We start from the raw sequence: 21001 nt of genomic DNA, 5'->3' as shown, positions 1-21001 counted from the left end.
CTCATGAGTATCTGAGCAGGGGAACACTGCATCTGGGTTGCAGCCTCAAAAAGCCAGGAAAACAGAGAGACACATAAATCTGAGGTCACAGAATTTTTGCATTCTACGTACATGGACACCCCAGGTCAGGACTTTCTTTTCTCAGCTCTCCCAGTAGGCTACCAGCCAATAAATGACTAATATCCGGAAGCTGACTGCAAGGTTCATGAAACCCAGTATTTCTTGTAAAAAGCTGAAAGCCAGGTCTGGGGAAAATCAGAAGTGAGCATCAGCCTAGCACATGGACAGGTGAAGTTATGTCGGAAGAATTAGAGCATACAGCTGATGTTTTTAGGTTTCACCTCGCTTGGGGAAAATAAAGGCCAAGACTGTTGAAAGTGACTAGTGATTTTGGGAACCCAGCTAGACACACCTTGAAGGGGCCTCATTTTCAGAAAGTGCTGAGCACCCATGTTCTGAAAACAGGTCCCTTTAAGGGATCCCAATTTGGGTAACCCCAAAATTGAGGCAACAAAAAGGAAAAATCACTATCACTCTTGAACACCTTAGATACAGTAATTAACCGATGTGATGATTCTTATTTCAATTTAAAACTCAGTCTGTAAATGAGAATGAGGAGAGAAGAGGCATTTATTTTTATTAGTGTGACTTTATTCAGATTAGTTTCTATTTCTAATTCCATTAAGGGAAACACTTTTGGGTACTACTCACACTCCCAACCCAGTGAGAAGTCAGACAGTCATTCCGGGACATGTTAGGGTTGTATATGCTTAAAACATGAGGTGGGAAGGAATAAATAAATCTATAAATCAATCAATCAATAAATAAATCAATAAATCTAAGATACAATGTTGATGACCTATTTTCTGCTTGTGTATGTGAGTTCCATGAACCCTCGGCCCTCACTGTGGTTTTGTGCATCTCAGTACAGCCTCTCCAGCGGGACAGATGCAAAGCAGCCCCTATGCAAGCCGCCATCCACACCAATTCATGACTAGTTAGCAAGTGGTTTGCTACACAGACCAGCTGGTCTTTCCTCCAGAGCACACCACTGACATCTCTGCAAGGGGATCCGATTTTTCGCACTCGCCTGCCATCGCTGTCACTTGGCTTGGAGTGAAAAATTTAAACTTCGGCTCTGAAGAGGGTTGTTGTCAATATTTCAGATAAGCTGGCAGAGGAGGTGGTGTGTGTTTGACAAGACAGAGTGGGAGGGAGAAGAGAGCAGATAGAAGCGTGTTCACTTAAGGAGGAGCACTGCAGGAGATAGCTTTGCTCATGGTACTGCAAAGTTGTTCATTTCATTATTAATTCAGTGGCCAGGCAAGTGGGAAGAGAAACTTCTGGGTTTTTGCTAAACTCTGTTCACTTTACCATTATCTCCATCCTCCCAACCCCCCTCCCTACCCTGTCTGTCTTTTTCAGCCACCTGTCATGTCCTACACCAAAACTGTAAGCTCTCTGGGGCACAGATGGGCTTCTTTGTTTTTATCTATACAGCACCTAATACAAAGGAGCCCTGACCCTTGATTGGGGTTCCTAGGCACTGCCATAATACAATTTACACACAGGTTCCAAAGTCAAGCATTCAAGTAAATGTCAGAATTAGGGTTGCCTGTTCACCCTTTATTTGGCCCCTTTGTCCCTACCCATATGATACAGCCGTACACAATAGCTCATCACAAATCTGTGGTAGAGCCTGAAAGAACCAGGATTAGAACCCAGCTCTTCTCTCGGTGGGCTGACGCCTTACCCACAAAAGGGCATCCCTTCTCTTCTTGCAACCCTCCATCTCATTCATTGTCCATCCTGTGCCCTGACTAAGGCAGGTGTCTTGTAGAACAAACACTGTGTAAGCCTGTAATTGAAGACTGCATCATGATGCACACACACAAGGAGGCCAAATTAGGATTGCATAGGCAACCTTCATTCAGGTATTTCCTAATTTCTAAGTGAGTGACTCTGCAACTTGGGTGACATTTTAACATCGTTTTTTTTAAATGTACATGCCTGGGTATTTTAAACTGAAAAAGAAATTCCATTGTACAGAGCCATATTGATCCTGCCCACCTGGGTCATCATCTGAGTCTGAAACCAGGACCCACACTGGCAACACAGTCGTCCACCACTGGCTTCACTGGGACTCTGTGTGGTCTAAGTTAGGACAGTAGGACCAAGAACATAGAATTTCAATTTTGATCTGCAAAGACCTCATTGTACTTAAACGTTTCACATTATCCAGGCTGTAGTATTTAATAGCATGATTTCATGTGCTTTTTAATTAAGAAGCAGAGAAATATTTTTTTTAATCCTTTTTGAATTGTACTTTTCATTAGGCATGGAGATGAAAGTTTTTCCAAAAGAAGTTACAGATAGAGGGCACATTTTTCCTGAGGCAAAGTAACTTCATATTATTAAATGCATAATCGGCAATGCTTGAGTAATCTTTTAAAAAATAGTTTGATGTCATTTTCTGGTCCCTTCAGTGTTTCAGGTCAGTACTGCAAGTACAAGTTAATTATTTCCTGAGGTTACCAACCAAGAAGCAGCCATACTTTATGCTCTACATTATTTTTGCCATGTCTTGACATTATTTCTATTATTTTCCTTATGTAAATTACTTTAATAGTAAAGGACATTTTGCAAAGTAGGGTTATTAGAAGAGCAGTCTGGTGATATTACGTGTAGTTATAATAAGCATTACTATGCTGAGTTCATACATTCTTGAACATTTCTCGGGACCAATGTTTTGCCAAAAAAAAAAAAAAAGTTTTTCATTAACACGTTTTCCTTTGTAATATTAACCTTGCATTTGTCATTCACCATTAATCTCACAGATAATTGTCACAACACCCAGAGAAGCAATGAATATACTTAATATATTATATATAGAAGCAGGAGAAAACAGAATGGGGAAGAACCACTGTGGCTGATACTCTGCTGGCATCCCAGAGTTGCACCAAGGATGAATTTGGCCCAACACTTAAGACTTTTTATTTAAAGACCCATCAGTAGAAACCTCCTGTTGGTCACAGTGCAAGTAGATCATGCAAAGGAAAACAACTGCACACTTTGGACCGAATTCCATGCACACCTGCATGTATGCAGTCCACATTGAAGTGCACCTGAGGACAGAATTGAATGTTTTTCAGATATTACCATGTCCACAGGTAATACTGTGGCATTTGTCTATTTCCTAATGTTAATGGTTCATTCTAGAATGAAGGTCAGATGTTCAAGTTGGAAGAAAGTCAGCACAAACCCAGAAGATGTATTACCAAAACTCAGTAGCCCAGATGACCATCAGCGTGAAGCCACACCAAAGGTAAAAGGGTAACTACAACCTCATTGATACCCAAATTGTCACTGAATTATGCCCTTTCCAGAGGGAGTGTTGCTTAGTAAAGCAGTTGTTCCGCATCTTTGTTCCTGACTGGTCAACACCCACACACCCGATTCTCCACTGGGCCACAGCAGTGTGTGTTTCAAACAGAGTGGCTTCCACATCTCAATAAAGCATGAAGAGTAACCTTCTGCTCCTTCCCATAGGTAGTTTTGTGCCCCCCTCTGCTCCATCGCTCTGCTAAACATCACGCAGCAGACTCAGCTTCTGGCCTGATTGTTTTTAAGTTTTGTATAAATAACAAAGATCGCCAGTGAAGCTATTTGTGAAATCTCAGACATCAGTGAATTCAGTAGGCCCAAGTCCTACAAAAACTTGCATGCACATTTAACTGTTTATGAGGAGTACTGAGGAGAAAAAAAGAATTGTTCACCTGTCCACAATTTCTTGTCCATTCCAGCAAAGGGTGTCATTCTGAACAGCAGAACCGTGGCTGCAGATATAGTCGGGCAAGCTGCTATAAAAACTGCTATGAGATTTTAGTTTCATAATGAGCTCCCTGAAAAGAAAGCACAAAGGTATAAGTTAAAGAGGAACAGATTATCATCGGTTTCAGAGTAGCAGCCGTGTTAGTCTGTATTCGCAAAAAGAAAAGGAGGACCTGTGGCACCTTAGAGACTAACCAATGTTAGATTATCATCAGTTCAGCAGGTTTTACCAGCAGGCCTTGCACAGCTGCTTATAGCAACCAATGTGTCCAGAAGTCATGCATAACTTCCTACCTGCAAGGAGCACCATGGCAAGTTAAAGGTGAAGCATCAGGCTTGTTTATGGAGACTTCTGCCACTCTGCATCACACCCTCTATGTCATTTTGTCATGTCATGTCAGCTATTCTCAAATGGCAGATCCAAGCATTCCTTAGTCAGGCACAATTCCCCCTGATTTCAAAGGCTGCAAGAAGCAGTGGGCCCGATGGCCCCGATCCTGCAAACACCTAGGTGACAGTCATCCCCTTGGCTGACATGGTGAGGATTCCATCAGGGACCTCCGGAGCTAAAAGCATAAGCTGCTACAGTTTGAGCTGAAGAGTTAAAGCTCAGTAACTGGGACATGTAACACACACTCGCCAGCAGGTTACAATTACACAAGTGCTTCACTTTACACACAAGTAGCCTCACAAGTCAATGGGACTACTCACCCATGTAAAGTTAAGCGCTTGTGTCTGCAAGGTGACGGTCCGAATTTGTAACGAACTACTGTAGTAAAATGTGGAGAAGTTGATAACACAGGCAGTTACCGTCCACTGACAATGCACGCTACGTAATATGTAACAATGAGCCAAATTCAGTACTGGACACATTTCCCAAAGTGGGCTGTATTCAGAGCAGCACACCTTCCCCTAGGCTCTGGGGTACTTTGTGACCGTCTCTGTTGCCTCCCTCCACCCCCAGAACTGAGACTCCTCCTCCATTTAAATCCTGCGGTGGCAATAAGCTCACCTGCTTGCTCCCTAGGGCACCATCCACAAAGCGCTCCTTTGACTCTGGACTGGAGGCTGGGACCGAGGGGTTGTTGAAGGGTGGAGGGAGAACCGGGGCAGAGCAGTAGTGTGTTTAACTCGGGGCAGGGGGAGTAATAGAAAACAAATGGAAAATAACTAAAATAAATCAAGGCACAATGAATGAAATACAACCAGTGCATAGCCTATAAAGCAATGGGGCTTGGGGCTGCAGGAGCGTTCTGTTAATGGGCCAGGTGAGGAGGTGGAGACCTAAGCTCCATAAGGCGGGGGGGGGGGGGAAATACTGAGATTTGCTCAATATCTACAATCGATATTGTTGAACCACAAGGTGTGTGCATCAGACCCCTAGCCGATGGTGCCCTTCCTCCCACCCTTTTTCTCCCCCTTTGTATTTTGGCTGTCTCCTGATCTGTAAGCATGTCGTCAACCTGGGAGCAGGGACTATCTTGTGTACGACACCTGGCACAGTGGGGCCTCTGAGCCTGCCTGGAGCCTGCAGGCACTCGTGCAATGTCAATCATCCCTGGACTGGTACGGTCTGCCTTTTGGCACGTACCATTCCTTATTTTAAAAGGAGTGAATCCACTTCAGACTGAAGTAAACTGTTACAGAGATTAGCCGTGAGTTACAAACCACCCAGCTGGGGGCAGACAAAACAAAGAGAAAGATGTCTGGATGCTTTCAAAGAGAGCCTTTATTTTTTATTTCTTTACTTTTAATAAGGCATGCAGCTTTTCACCCATCATCAGATTCACACAGCCAGTGCACACGGCCTCTCTAACTAACAGAGGTAGAGTGGAAGAGGATTCCCTTTTTTTCTCCTACAGTATTGATGGGAAGTAACATAATGCAGCTTTCAGAGTAACAGCCGTGTTAGTCTGTATTCACAAAAAGAAAAGGAGGACTTGTGGCACCTTAGAGACTAACCAATTTATTTGAGCATAAGCTTTCATGAGCTACAGCTCACTTCATCGGATGCATACTGTGGAAAGTACAGAAGTACTTATGCTTATGCTCAAATAAATTGGTTAGTCTCTAAGGTGCCACAAGTACTCCTTTTCATAATGCAGCTTTTCTGGCTATTGAAAGATGTCAGTGCTGCTATTTATCGCCTCATCTCCACCAATAAACAAGCTTTAGTTAACGAGAAAAGCCTTACTAATGTCATTAAAAACACATCACAAAGCCTGAGCATCTTTCCCTGCAAAAATACACGGGAAGATTTATGTCTTCACTTTCGGCAGGCACTAGAATATCTTGTGATCACCATTTGTTTTTAATGCATTTCCTGAGGGGCTTTATTTTCTTCATGGGGCCATCCGGGAGGCCAAAATAAGTCAAGATTCTTCTCATGGGATTTTTGTGCTGAATTGCTGAGCAGGGTCGGACAATTACCTCCCATGTCTTACATATGATGCTCCTTTTAATACATCCCAGAATGATATTAGCCTTCTTCACAATTGCCTCACGTTATTGTCTCGTATTCAGTTTGAAATCCACTATAATCCCCAGTTCCTTTTCTGTAATACTACTGCTCAGCCAGTTACTCCACATTTTGTAGTTGTTCATTTGATTTTTCCTTCCTAAGTGAAGTACTTTGAATTGTATTGAATTTCATCTTGTTGAATTCAGACCAATTCTCCAATTTGTCAAGGTTGTTTTGAATTCTAATCCTGTCCTCCAAAGTGTTTACAATCCCTCCCAGTTTGGTGTCATCTGAAAATTTTATAAGAAAACTCTCCACTCCATTATCCAAGTCATTAGTGAAAATATTGAATAGTACTGGACCCAAGAGAGATCCCTGCAGGACCCCACTAGATACAACCTTCCAGTTTGACAGCGAACCATTGATAATTATTCTTTGAGTATGGTTTTCAACCAGCCGTGCACTGACCTTATAATAATTTCATCTAGACCACATTTCCCTCATTTGCTTGTGCGAATGTCTCATGGGACTGTGTCAAAAGCCTTACTAAAATCAAGATATAGCACATCTACTGCTTTCCCCAACTCACTAGGCCAGTAACGCTATCAAAGAAGGAATTAGGTTGGTCTGACATGATTTGTTCTTGACAGATCCATGTTGGCTATTCCTTACCACCTGATTATCCTCTCGGTCTTACAGACAGATTGATTGATCATTTGTTCCAGAATCTTTCATCCCTCCTTCCTTTTCATTTCCCCTCGTGTGTAACCAGGATGGTCTCTCATCTTGTAGCTGTCAATTTCCTATGAGGTCCTGTCCTGAAAGCAGCTCCCATCTTGTTATTGTAAACTGAGGTACCAGATCCCGCAGGAAGAGCACTGGAAGGAACAATGTTTTCTGTCGGCTGAAGCTGCAAGTGATCATCTGCTCACAACAGGAGGATGGGAGACATCAGTCGCAAAGTGAAGGAGAGAAACGTTTCCAATGTCAGTACGTACAGCCTCTCTTAAAGCCCTAAGTACATTGCAGTGGGTTTCTCCAAATCCCATGCTCCTCAAATGACAATAATGCATCACTTCCAGAGTCTGTGCAGTGTGCCCCCCACAACACAGGAAGATAATGGAGGAACAAAGATGCTTATAACACACTTACAAGCAGTCTCCTCTTAGTCCACCCTGGTACGGCCCGACTGAAAGACAATGAGAATTTGGCCCAGTAAATATTTACAGGTGACTTTGTTCACGTCGTCTTTGAGCGTTTCCACATTTACAAAAAAAAATCAAATTTTCTCATTTCATTTCTGCAGCTGTTCTTCTTTTATTTAAATACATAAGCGCATGCACGCAAAATTCTCCTAGTCTGCTTTAAAAATCAGTGAGAGGGAGAAGAGCTTTTTCCCTTCATACCAATATAATCCCACTAAATTACAGCTTCTATTTACCGAGTTAAACCTAGCTGGAACAAGTGCTGGGTTCCGTGCCACGAACACAGACGCCTGCTCTGATTTTCAAACACTTAGAAAACTGCTGTGAACATTCCTTGATGTTTTTAAAGTGTTAAATAAAAAAAAAATCCCTCCATACTATAAGGTTGGAAACCTTGTGCGCCATGCTTCAGGCTAAGGTTAACATCTGCCTTGGCAACCTTTAAAAACAGTGTTTTGTACAGCCCCTGGAATATCAAAGATGGGAATCAGAAGACAGTTTTATGCTTAAAAGAAAAACACATTGACATTTACACAGTAGCCATGAAAACATGTAACCCTCACCCACATGGATATATTTCAGAGTTTTACATCAGAGTAGTTTCCTGCCTCATAAAGACAGCAGCCATGTATACTCAGAGTCAAAACGGTCTCACCTTCTCCGGCTGGACAGGGTTTCCTCATGTTCTGTGTGAGCCACCTTCCGTACGTTCTTGTCAATGAAAAGGTCTTCAGGGTCATGAGCTGATCTATACTGTCTCTGTTGGGAATGGCCACAGAATTTGCTAATCTGAAAACGCAACACAAAAGCATTATGAGCTAAAGTGCAGCAAGCAACACACCAGAAGCAAAAGGCTAAGAGATGTACTGTCCACCACACGTATCCATTTTTTAAAATAGCATGATAAAGATGCAGGGTAAAATTTTCAAAAGCGCCTCGGTGACTTGGGAGCCAATGTCACATTTACTAAGTGACTTAGGCACTTGGGAGTCAATAAGGAGTTAGGTGCCTAAACACCTTTAAAAATCTGGGCCTATGTCACACTTTTGAAAATCGGATGAAGGCTCCCAAGTCACTTACGCATTTTTGAAAATTTTACCCATTGTCTCATCCCAGAGGAATTTGTGGGGGTAACTTGTAAAGCAAAAGAACTTGGTGCAGAATAACAAGTATGTCAACCAATTTCTTCCATTGTGGAGGCTGGTCCTGGTTCTCACCTAGTAACAAAGGCTTTTTCTCAAATGATGAATGAGCCTGAAGGGAAAAGTCAAAGGATTATGCGTTTTGTGCCTCTCCACAGAAGTTCCTGGTCAGAAATATAAAGCTCTGTTTTCCAAGTGCAAGGTGTTTTTAATCTTTCTAACCTTTCTGGGCCAGATCCTCAGCCAGAGTAACTCAGTATTAAAGTCATCAGAGGTATGCTGAGGATCTGGCCCTTTGAGGGCTAGTTTTTCTTTTTAACAAGTCCATCTGAACAGCGCTCCAATCTTGGAAGTATGTTTTGCTCCAAGACTGAAACAAGCTCATAAAAGAGAATTGTAAAGATCACATAGTTCTTTGTAAGGATACCAGCCTTGTGGCATCGAAGGCAATGCACAGAGAGCAATCAGCTGTCAAAACCCCGAGCTATAAGCTTTTCCTGGCAGAATTCCAAACTGACAGGTTAAATATTCTCTGTGTTATCAGCCATGGTGCTTCAGAAGTTCCTCTGCACTTTCTTTTTGAAAGTCAGAGCAAAATAAGATACAGATACCAGGCCAGAGTTAAAGAAGAACTAATATTTCTGGTTGTCAACCCCTTTAAAAAGATCATTTTGTTTTCCTGTCACAATCAGTAGCCACTCCCCATGAGACCGTACGCCCCCTTTGATGCTTCACCTCTGTGTGGAAGGACTGTGCTTCCCTGAAAGCTCACTTACGCCCTCAAAACAGAGTTTGAGTGGGATCTGAGAGGAAAAGGGTGGATTTCACTCTTCAGGATGCTCTGGAGAGCCCTGGCCAGATGAGGGCATGCATGAGCCAACAGGCTTGTTACCAGAGCTGGGGGAATACCGCAGAGTTTCCCCACAAACATTCACTCCGACTGAAGAAATGGATTCACTGTGGCTATGCTCGCTTGTTACTCACATGAACACCCCTGGAAAGCGCTCTTACACCAGAAGTGCTCTATTTTATATGGGATCAGCGCAGCAGAGGGGGAAGGGCCTCATGCATCCACTCTGGCTCATGCAATGGACATTACAGTATTGTCAATCTGAAGCATTCAACAATCACAGGTCAGGCTCCAAATAAACCATGAGACTGGCTTAAAAATCCTGAGATTTAAAAAAAAAAAAAAAAATACATTTCAGGTTCTGTTTACTAGTCTTCCAGGTTTGCGAGCCTTTAGGATTCATGCTTTTAAGCAATCCACTACAACCATTGGGACCAGAAACTTTCATTTATTTAGGAACAAAAAATAAGCAGAAATTGGCATGTAAACACTAGACTCCAGGAGGTGGGGCTTTAAGTACAGTACCAACGAGTGCAAGACTCATGACAAACCAATGAGTTATCTGACTCATTTAGTCACAGTGTTGCTAATAATCTGCCTGCAGCTTTTGCAACTAGCATGGATTACATGCTAACTTTGCGAGAATGTGACAATGGAAAGTTTCAACTTAAAACTATTCTACAGCCAACCAGTGAATCCTAGGAACCACAGAGCCACAATGCCTAATTTTAGCCTATTGCTGCCTATGGGACAGAATTATGGTATGGAAAATGTGGCCAGAAATAACTAGAGATGAAAATCACCGACAGCATCCGCTGCTCTTTGACTGCTTGGTTTCCAGGCGGCCATAAGTTTGACTTGTTTGATAATGCAGGTCTCTCCACCAATGCAAGAAGACACCAGCTAAAGACAATAAATCTGGAGGGATAACGGGTTTCATGTGAGACCAACCGACTGCAGAAGTTTGGACTGGGTTTAATACTTAAAAAATATATGTTCTAAAAGATAAAGCAAGAGAGAAGTAAATGACAGACTAGAAGAGTTTATGACAGGCAAAAAGAAGAACTGGTAGATGTGCTGGTTCTTTGAATTTGTCAGCCTCTGGTGATAGAAATTTCTATAGCATGATCAGCAGTAAAACTCTACAGTACCACCGCAGGCTAAAAGGTGGGGCATCTCCACTTCCCTGAGGCAACTGCATATGCATCAACCCCTAGTGTCTGAAGTGGCCACTGAGTGAGGGTTTTCCTCACATCAACATACAACCCTGATTCTGCAACCTGATTGCCCTGCACCTCTGCAGAGCCACACCAAAGTCCATGGAACAGGTGTCTGAGATCAGAGCTCAGTTTGAATTTCATATGCTGACCAACAAAAACACTTGGTACCATAAATACATTAAACAGCACGGCTGCAGCCAAATAATACTGCACGAACTCTTGTGTTAACATCACAAATTAGCTCATCAGACATTGATTTGATAACGGGGCAAGTAGCAAGAAAAGAAGTGAGGTGCCTCATGTACTCTCAAGTAGAGCCAGGCAGGGCGTGATTTTCCCATCCCATGAACGGTTGAGATTTTGAATTTTTTTCTCCCCATTTGGACACAGGATGAAAAGTTGAAATCTTAAAAATTTACATGAACTGATCATTTGAAAAAAAAATTCTGATCAGGTCAATTAACATGTCTTTTCAACATTTTGTTTCCATTTTGATTTTTACCTTTTTTAGTATCAGTTACCGGTAATTACTTTTCAAAATGAAAATTCATTTAAAATTGAAAAATGAAACTTTGGTTTGAAAACATCAATACAGGATGTTTGGACAATTAGAAACTCCCCCACCCCAAACATTTTTCTAATCAGAAGATGACTCGAAACTGACCCTTTCTCAGGAACCATTTCGGTTTCCACAAATTGACATCCCTGCCCAGTTCTCCCCTCAAGAAAGCAGCTACTTTTGTCGCTCGGTAAGCACAGAACCAGTTGCACTGCTGTTGTGTGCATTATGAGGCAAAGATCCTCCCGTCAGAGCGCAGACCGCTCTAAAACAGCACCTGCGGAGATCTGTTCCTTATCCCTCTGTGGAAGAATGACAGGAAAATAATAGATTGCTTTCCTATTGCAACTTCATTTAGCCCTGACCCTCTGTTTTCCTTGTTTACATCAGCGGACTTGCCAGTAAATCATAATGTGTTACTTATTGTGCACGAGTTCCACGGTTCATTCATGGAGACAACATGCTGACTTCATTGATTTTGTGATCCCCGTTCTCCAGGCCTTCCCTATCCAGCTGCTCCTGAGAGAGTGACACTGGGTGAATGTCACTCAAGTTCAGATTGTGTTAGCACTGAAATTATTAGCAAATCCTGTTTCCAAGGGCAGCTGGGGGCCTGCAGTTAGGCTCCTAAATCTATACTCTTAGGACTGCCTAATTTATCTTCACACTGCAGTGAACTAAGCTAGCCAGCTGAACTACCAGTTAGCAACAAGCTCGAGGCTAAAAGCACACCCACTGCCTGGTGCTACCGCCACCTGACGAGCAAGCTGAAGAAGAGGTTAATTCCATTCTATTACATCCAACATTTCGTTTGGTAAATAAATTAGTACCGTCACCTCTTTCATTATCGAGAGCAGCACAGTTTGTTTGCCCAGGCTGCAATACAATAACGAGAAAGAGATAAACCTCCCAGGAACGTCACAAGCCTGGATCCTTCATTGCTGGTTTCAGGCGTACGGGGATGACATGTTGTCGCAGGTGCCTTTTCTGCTGCTCTTTTCCCCTTTCTGATGTTGTTCTTCCCACCGCTGCTGTTGCTCTTGGGGCATTGCTTCGTTGGTACTTAACTTTTTCCCTATTTTCACTCCACTGCTCTTTGAGCTGTTTCCTTTCTAGTCTTGCCAAGTCCCACGTGCCCCAAAATCATCTGTCAGTCCCCCAGAAAATCATGAAACTGGCTTAAAAATCATGGTTTTTTTAAAAAGTAATGCATTTGGGACCTTTTTATTTGTTATGTCTTCTGGATTTTGAGCCTTTTGGGTTCACATTTTTCTCTGCAAGCATGAAGGCTAGAAACTTAATTTTAAAAAAGCTGAGATTCTCACGTAATCACATGACTCCAGGAGCTGGGGTTTTATGAAAGCAATCAAATACGATAAGACTTACAATAAAATAGCAAGTGAGTTAGCCATTCTGGCAGCACTCTCTCTCTTCTCTTGGACACACTGCGTACATATCCCTGCAGAGCCACATGCAGAACAAAACATTTCAAAACAGTTACTTTGCTCAACAGCAGTGGGCAGAAAAGTAAAAGAAGGGGACAACACGGATACACTGTCATACCAGTGCCCATGTAATGCAATGTGGTACATAATTTTACAAAATATGGAAGGTCCACCACTATCCCTACACTGACAGTAACGGATTTAAAGCAAAGAAGAGGAGCAGGTAAAGGTCAGGTATTTTAAGCAGTCATCTGTGAGAACTTAACTTTGATTTTTCATTGACACTGTGCAATTCCCTCTCCTTTCGCAGCTCTGTGCTTTGAGTCCGTGAACGCTATTGATCCTGACACGAGTAAGGCTGGATCAAGGACTTGATAAAAACACGCTGAAGCATAATGAAGGTGGGTGGGGGGGTGCCAATGGCGTCATCCAGGAGAGCTCTTCAAAGACAGAAGGGGCCAGGCACCTGCGGGTCTCTAAGGCTTTGCCTACACTGGGGCTGTTCTGCGTGAGCAACGCTACCTTCATATAACTGCACTGCAGCAAACCTCTAGTGTACATGTGCTGCACTGGGGTGAAACCTATGATGGGGTGGCTCGTGCTCAGGAGTACCCATGCAAACCCTAGTTGGAAAGTGAGGTAACCCACATCAGTACAGTGGGTTTACACTAGAGGTTTGCACAGCGGCAGATATACCAGAGTGCAGAGGGAGTAGGGAATCAAATCCTAAACATCAGTGTAGACAAAGCCTGAGTACAGCTGCATCCCTCAAGTTAACACTTCTTCTTAGGACTTGTCTACCCAGAGACGCTGTGCACAGCAAGCCAGGATGTGAATCTACAGCTCACTAGCTTGCCACGTGCTAACCAGCTGGGTGGACCCTGCTACCACACACTAAAAGTGTGCACTTTGAACTTTGATGTACTGCTGTCTGGCACTTTAAGCATATGGAAGCAGGGTCCACGTGGCCAGTAACGGTGTTGCAGGCTAGTGCACTGTAGATTCACTCCTCAGTTTGCCATGCACGAAGTTGGGGAAGAGCCAACATGGCTTTTGTAAAGGGAAATCATGCCTCACCAATCTATTAGAGGGTGTCGATAAGCATGTAGACAAGGGTGATCCAGTTGATATAGTATACCTGGACTTTCAGATAAGGTTCCATACCAAAGGCTCTTGGGCAAATTGGGATAAAGGGGAAGGTTCTCTCATGTATCAGTTATTGGTTAAAAGACAAAAAAGAAAAGGGTAGGAATCAATGTTCAGTTTTCACAATGGAACGAAGTAAATAGCGGGGTCCCTCAAGGATCTGTAGTGGGACTGGTACTGTTCAACATATTCATAAATGATCTGGAAACGGGGGTAAACAGGGAGGTGGCAGAGTTTGCAGACAATAAAAATTACTCAAGATAATTAAGTCTAAAGCTGACTGCAAAGATTTGCAAAGGGATCTCACTAAACTGTGTGACTGAGCTACAAAATGGCAGATGAAATTTAGTGTTGATAAATATCAAGCAAGACACACTGGGAAAAAATATCCCAACTCTATATACAAAATGATGGGGTCTAAATGAGTTGATACCACTCAAGAAAGAGATCCTGGGGTCATTCTGAATAGTTCTCTGAAAACATCTGCTCAGTGTGCAGCGGCACTCAGAAAAGGTAACATAATATTAGGAACCATTAGGAAACGGGTGGAAAATATCATAATGCCTCTCTATAAATCCATGGTATGCCCACATCTTGAACACTGCATGCAGTTCTGATAAAAAGATGGATTAGAATTGGAAAACGTACAGGGAAGGTCACCAAAAATGATTAAGGGTTTGGAACAGCTTCCACATGAGGAGAGATTATAAAGACAGGGTCTGTTCACTTAGAAAAGAGACAGATTCAGGGGGACAGAGGTCTTTAAAATCATGACTGGTGTGGAGAAAGTGAATACGGAAGTGTTATTTACCCCTTCATATAACACAAGAACCAGCGGTCACTCAATGAAATTAACAGGCAGAAGGTTTAAAATAAACATAAGGAAGTATGTCTTCATACAACACACAGTCAACCTGTGCAACTTGTCATCAGGGGATGCTGTGAAGGCCAAAAGCATAAGTGAGTTCAAAAAATAATTAGAAAAGTTCATGGAGGATAGGGCCACCATTGGCTATTAGCTAAGATGGTCAGAGACACAACCCCATGCTCTAGGTGTCCCAAAGCCCCTGAATGTCAGAAGCCGGGACTGGACGACGCGGGATGGATCACTCAATAATCGCCCTGTTCTGTTCATTCCCTCTGAAGCACCTGGCATTGGCCACTGTCAGAAAACAGAACACTGGGCTACATGGACCATTGGTCTGACCCCATATGGCCGTTCTTATGTTCTCAAGTATCCCTGTAGACAAGCTCTACGAACAAGAGGCACAGCAAGCTGAATTTGAATGTTCTGCGCCCCTCCTGTTGACATTAAGGAAAATGCAAACTGGTACAGCAGAAAACTTCTCTACAAGCATTTGCAAAGAGAGGGGTCACTTTTTGTGAAACCTGAGAAAAGAAGGATGGTGCCAGTCATGGCTGCAAAAGAATGTTGTTTTTTTAAAAACTAGTTCTACCATGGACTGCAAGCCTCACTGGGTCTGGTCAATTCCCAAACATTCGACCCTTGTCTTCACTGCTGTGCAGTATGCTGGGTACCCATCAGCTACTGACTTCTCCCTCAGAGGAACCCCTGCACTTCCCTGGCTGCAATGCTTTGGGGTTCAACCCAGAACAGCAAGTGGTTGTGTCACCAGGTGCCCTGTAACCCTGGGAGCCGCTGTGCTGTGCAGCTTTGGCTAAGAGCCTGATGCCAACAGCCTGCTCACAGCACCCTGACCTCACCCGGGCTTCCACCAGCACGGTTTCACTTTGCAGGGTAACACCAGCATCCTCCCAGCCCTGAGTTCTTCCCCAAAACGGGTTTCTCTGCAGTGGTCAAGCCCCTCTTACCATAGTACCCACCAAACCTTACCAAGTTGGATGCTCCTTTCAATAGACATTACACAGCAGTTTATTAACTTAACTGGGGTTGACCAACCCTCCGCTTCAATCAAAGCCCTGAGCTGGTTTGCGGTAAAAGTAAAACATGTTTATTAACAAAGAGACACAGGTATTTGTGACACCAAGTAAAAGGAATATGGACAGAAAGGATTACAAACAAACCAAAGTAAAAACACACCTCTGAGGGCTGGTCTACATTGAAAACTTACCTCAGCATAGCTACACCTCGCAGGGGTGTGAAAACTCCACACCCACGAGATGTAGCTGTAACAATCTAACCACAGTGTTGACAGCACTAGGTCGACGGAAGATTTTCCATCGACCTAGCTATTGCCTCTCAGGGGGCTGGATTAACTACAGTGATAGAAGAACCCCTCCCGTCAGTGTGGTGAGTGTCCACACTGACACGCTGCAGTGGTCCCTGCAGCTCTATAGCTTTTTAAGTGTAGACGTAGCCTCAGACTAAAACTCAACTTACCAAACGACAGTTTTCTGTTCAGAGAAGTTTCTCTCACCTATATTCAGTTTCCAGAGACTTTCAACCCCCTTTGTTGAAAGGTTCCACATTTCTCAGATGTACAAGAGCTCTGGCCTCCTGGTATCTGCCCAGGAATGCATTGTGTTCTAGCTCCAGGCATCATCAATACAGAATGGATTGTTGACTAACTCTCAGGGGCAGAATCTTTATTTCTGCTGATAGGGCTTGATCCAAAGTCCACTGAATTCAGTGTAAAGACTCCCACTGACTTTAATCAGCTCTGGATTGGTCCCATAGCGCATGAGCCACAGAAAACCAAGCTTGACTTTCAGATCACAGGACAATTAAGAGCTTGTAGTTTAGGGGAAAAAGTCATCTTACTCATAAATCAAGCAAATTTTATAAGGAAATCATTGCAAAACAATCCACCTGTAACTCCTAAAGCCATTGAGAGATTTGCTCTAGAGACTATAAGTGCATTTTAAAAGTAATTTTCTAGGAGCTATTTTTTAAAAAAATAATCAGCTTTCCCCTGGAATTGAAATGAGTGGACTGTTTGATATTTTACCTTTTTATTCAGACCACGAGCTTCACTTTGCTCTAAAGAATAACTTGCAACATTTGACCTTTGCTTAAACTTTACATGGAGTTTCCATTTGTCTTCTGTGTGAATTTCTCCTGCTTATAGATTCTTTTCCATGAAGGTACAGGGTTTTATTCCTCAAGGGAATGGCCTCATTTTTAAAGATTACCTCCTGCAATCTTCTCTGTTCTCAAGTTCACATATGTCATTTTATACCTATTTCTGAGTTTCTTCTGGGAGAAACTGCACATTAAAATGAAAAGCAATTAACCATTGGAACTGATTTGAATACAGTATCTTGAAGGATGATTTGAGAGAGAATTCTGCCACACACACAACTGACTGACACAGACGTCAAGAAAATGTGCTGTATTTATAGAACTGGATTCATTGCCCTCAGACTAGTGTTTATTTTCTTGCTGTTAGAAATCCAAAGGATTTCAATAAAACAAAGACCTTCCCCCTCTCCCCTGTTTTAGTGACCTACTTTATTAAATGTTAGATGTATTGTTAGCATGATAAACACAAAACAAGCATGTTCCTTATGTTTAAAGTTACCATAAAAGTGAACCTGAAGTCTATTACTCAAATGCTGCTATATAAATCAGATTAATTAAACTCCAAAAGTCTTTAAAACAAAATATAACATTGAAATGATATGGTATAGAACATAAACTTTTTAATAGTAGTAACCAAGCACATTTAACATTTCTACAGGTGTAATAAAAATGCTAATATATGTTAATGTTTAGTCTGTGGTTAATGTTTTGTCTTGTTAATTTCCCCAGAGCTTTTATTGCTGATTTAAATCTACCATACTACTCAACTGATTGCATTGCTTTCCACAAACTGCATGGCACGCTCTCAAATGAATACTGATTAACAGAAGTGAATAAACACTAGGGCTAACGTTCATATTATATGCTTGTAATCATATATATTTTGTCATGAAGATGAGGTAGGCAGATGTTCCCCAGTCTTCCCCCCTTGACAGAAAATATGATTATGGGCATAAAATGAATGTATAATGCTTTATTTTAAGAAGCACATCATTAACTAATGATTGTTCTTCTCACACTGAGCATTAAAGCAAAAGACACAAACCGAGTGGGATAATCCGAATGTCGTCTTCTACAAACATTTCACTGGAATTCCCCATTAACTGACTCTCAAATGTTACTTACAAACTTCAGTTCACTGCAATTGCAGTGATTCAGATATCACTGCATAGATTACATAATGATAGGTTTCAGAGTAGCAGCCGTGTTAGTCTGTATTCGCAAAAAGAAAAGGAGTACTTGTGGCATCTTAGAGACTAACCAATGTATTTGAGCATAAGCTTTCGTGAGCTACAGCTCACTTCATCGGATGCAACTTAGGGTTAGGGTTAAGTGAGCTGTAGCTCATGAAAGCTTATGCTCAAAATAAATTGGTTAGTCTCTAAGGTGCCACAAGTCCTCCTGTTCTTTTTTAGATTACATAAGAGACAGTAGCCTAAACATTGGACACCAAATCAGGAATCAGAGGAAGTGACCTCGTCTTCACACCTAGGAATAAATGTTCAATAATACATTGGGCTTAAATAATGCAACACTAACCATGTCAAATGCATAGAAACACAAATGCTTAGAATAACACAGCTTCTGTCATGCCACCTCACGCAGTGACTCCTAATACACGCTACCAACATGCACTACAGCTAGTCAGTGGCCATCACAGATATGGGACTAGGTTGCCCTGTAGATCATCAACACAGCTTTAAAACCTCCTACAGACTGAAGTGGGATTTGACAGGTACTAAATAGGAGGAAATATTACCATGCAATTCATTTTTATATAGCTCCTTTCATGCAAAGTAGACACTTCGCAGCTAGCCAGAGAAGGGGGGTGGGGAATAGAAAGCAGAGGGGTTTTAAGAGAGGAGGGACTCAGAAGGAGAGGAAAATATGTTCTTCTCAAATGGAGCAGCTTGAAGGCGATCACGTTTTTATTGCATTTATTAGGGTAGTGCCCAGGGACCCCAAACAAAGAACAGAGCCCCAATGTGCCAAATACTGTACAGAAAAGCCCCTTCTGATGATACATCTTTTCCCTGGCAAAGTGGGACTATCCTGCAAACAGCATGGGGAGCTTTTGGATTTACCCCTCTCCCTCCAGAGGAGATTTCATAGGCAGCTCCAGGGAAGCAGTTCAGGGAGTTTCTGGGTTAGTTTTCCCCTTCTTCTACAGGTTAAGCTACAAGGAGGTGATCTAGGGTGACCAGACAGCACATGTGAAAAATCGGGACGGGGCTGAGGGGTACTAGGAGCCTATATAAGAAAAAGACCGAAAAATCGGGACTGTCCCTATAAAATCGGGACATCTGGTCACCCTAATGTGATCCTTCTCCTTTGAAGCCATGTTATGAGTGATTTCAGAGGAAGCAGGATCAGCCCCTGAGCGAGCAGTATCTAGCTCTTTCCTGGAGCCAGACACACTGTTAGGAGTCTGCAGTCTCTTACTTCAGCATGGATGTTGGTCACGGACTAGCCAGCTGATCCAAATCTGCCCAATCTACTCGGGCCCTCCTTGGGTGGCTAGCCCGCAGCACCGCTCAAACCGCGACATCCGCACGGCTATTTTTAGCATGCTAGCTCGAGCAGAGCCACACTCCCAGCTGCAGTGTTGACATCCCCTAGTTTATCAACATCAGAGTCTTCTCTAGCTCCCTTACATTGGGCTGTGTATGCTGTTAGCACAGCAAGCAGGGACGCGGGTTGGGGAACACTCGGCGCCTGTTAATTTGACAGCTAATGAGAAAGGCTTTAGTTCCTCAAGCGTAAGGAATGGGCTGCTCTGCACTTATCCTGCCACGCTGCCCAGATGCGACTGCTCATTAGGCTACTGCATATATTTGCATGACAATAGCACTGACATCCGAGAAAGAATTAAAAGGTTAACTGCATTAAGCATATGACAGAATCACTCTATTCCAGTGCCTATTTAAGGAAGCAAATTCAGTGAGTCAAAAAAGCAGCGCAGAACGCAAGGGACTTCTTAAGGGTTTCGAAAACCTGTACTTGCCTGTTGAAGCCAGATATCTTTGCTTCCACTGAATCAGGCCTTGAATAACTAAGATAGGTGTATAAAGAGATTCCCCTTCCATTTCTACTCCTGCTGGAGTTATCCTTCTCCTTAAGAGAAACCACGGCTCCCGAGAGATTCTCAAATCCTTAATTTCAGCTCTGCTGCCCCTATAAAGTCTGAAACCCCTAAACTCCCCTTGATTTCTGTGACCCACGTCTACACTAATTTGAGATTCTAACGGACTCCTAGACCGACCCGATTCTCCTACTGCAGAGGATGGACTTTTGTTCCAAGGACTGTGACCTCATTTTGAGTCAAACTTTTTTTTTTTAACGTCTTTGATGTAAACAAGGTTTTTCTTCTTTTCCATGTCTGCAGTATTCAGGGTTTAACTAAGGGAGAAAACTACCGTGTGTTTTAAAAGAAGGCCAGCTGAGACTTCTGCTTATTATGCTAAACTCCGCTTATTTAATTGCTATCTTCTCTTCCCAACTACTTCCCAAAGCCGTGTGACCTAGGGCAGGGGTTCTCAACCTTCTTCTCTCTGAGGCCTCCCTCCACGTGCTATAAAAACTCCAGGGCCCAGCAGGGGTGGGGGGTTCGGGGCAGGGGCCTTGGGCATAGATGTAATTTGACTTCTATTTGGGGGGGTGGGGGTCCAGGGAGGGAGTGCCACCTCCAGCCCCTGACTCACTTCAGCAGGCCACCCACCTGTCTGCAATCAAAAATTATAACTCAAAGGTGGGGGGCTTAGTTCAAAAAGTTTGACAACAGCTTAGGGCGCAAGGCAGGGGTAACTAGGGGTTGTGTGAGGACAGGGGGTAACTCAAGGTGCAGAGAGGGGATATCTGGGGCTGTGTGCACACGGGGTGGCTGTGGGTGCAAGAAGGGGTGTCTAGGGGCTGTGTGCAGGCAGGGGGTAGCTCAGGGTGCAGGGAGCGGCGTATTAGGGGCTGTGTGCTGGGAGGTCTCCCCTACGGTCCCTGTTCCCAGCAGGATCTGCCAGCCACAGAGCCGGGTCTCCTCTGCAGAAGTAAAGAGGGGCTGGGACTCGGGAACTAAGTGCTACAAGGATGCAAATACATAATAATAATGGTGAAGAGCAATTCAGAGTGTGAATGAGATCTCACC

At 43.1% G+C, this 21001-nt stretch overlaps 1 protein-coding gene across 1 annotated transcript in view; it reads right to left on the bottom strand.

Moving 5' to 3' along the window:
* Positions 1–21001, bottom strand: part of GPC3 (glypican 3) — a 278907-nt gene that overhangs the window by 95733 nt on the left and 162173 nt on the right. The window contains exons 4-5 of the mRNA XM_084638957.1: positions 8153–8286; positions 3777–3902 (exon numbers count right to left, since the gene is read on the bottom strand). Of these exons, the coding sequence (XP_084495083.1) occupies positions 3777–3902; positions 8153–8286 (260 nt within the window). The remainder of the gene's footprint in view (positions 1–3776; positions 3903–8152; positions 8287–21001) is intronic.

Source organism: Lepidochelys olivacea, assembly GCF_965140295.1.
Source record: "Lepidochelys olivacea isolate rLepOli2 genome assembly, chromosome: 9".
NCBI lineage: Eukaryota > Metazoa > Chordata > Testudines > Cheloniidae > Lepidochelys > Lepidochelys olivacea.
The sequence above is the reverse complement of the archived record's forward strand: the minus strand, read 5'-3'. Positions and strand labels throughout refer to the sequence as shown.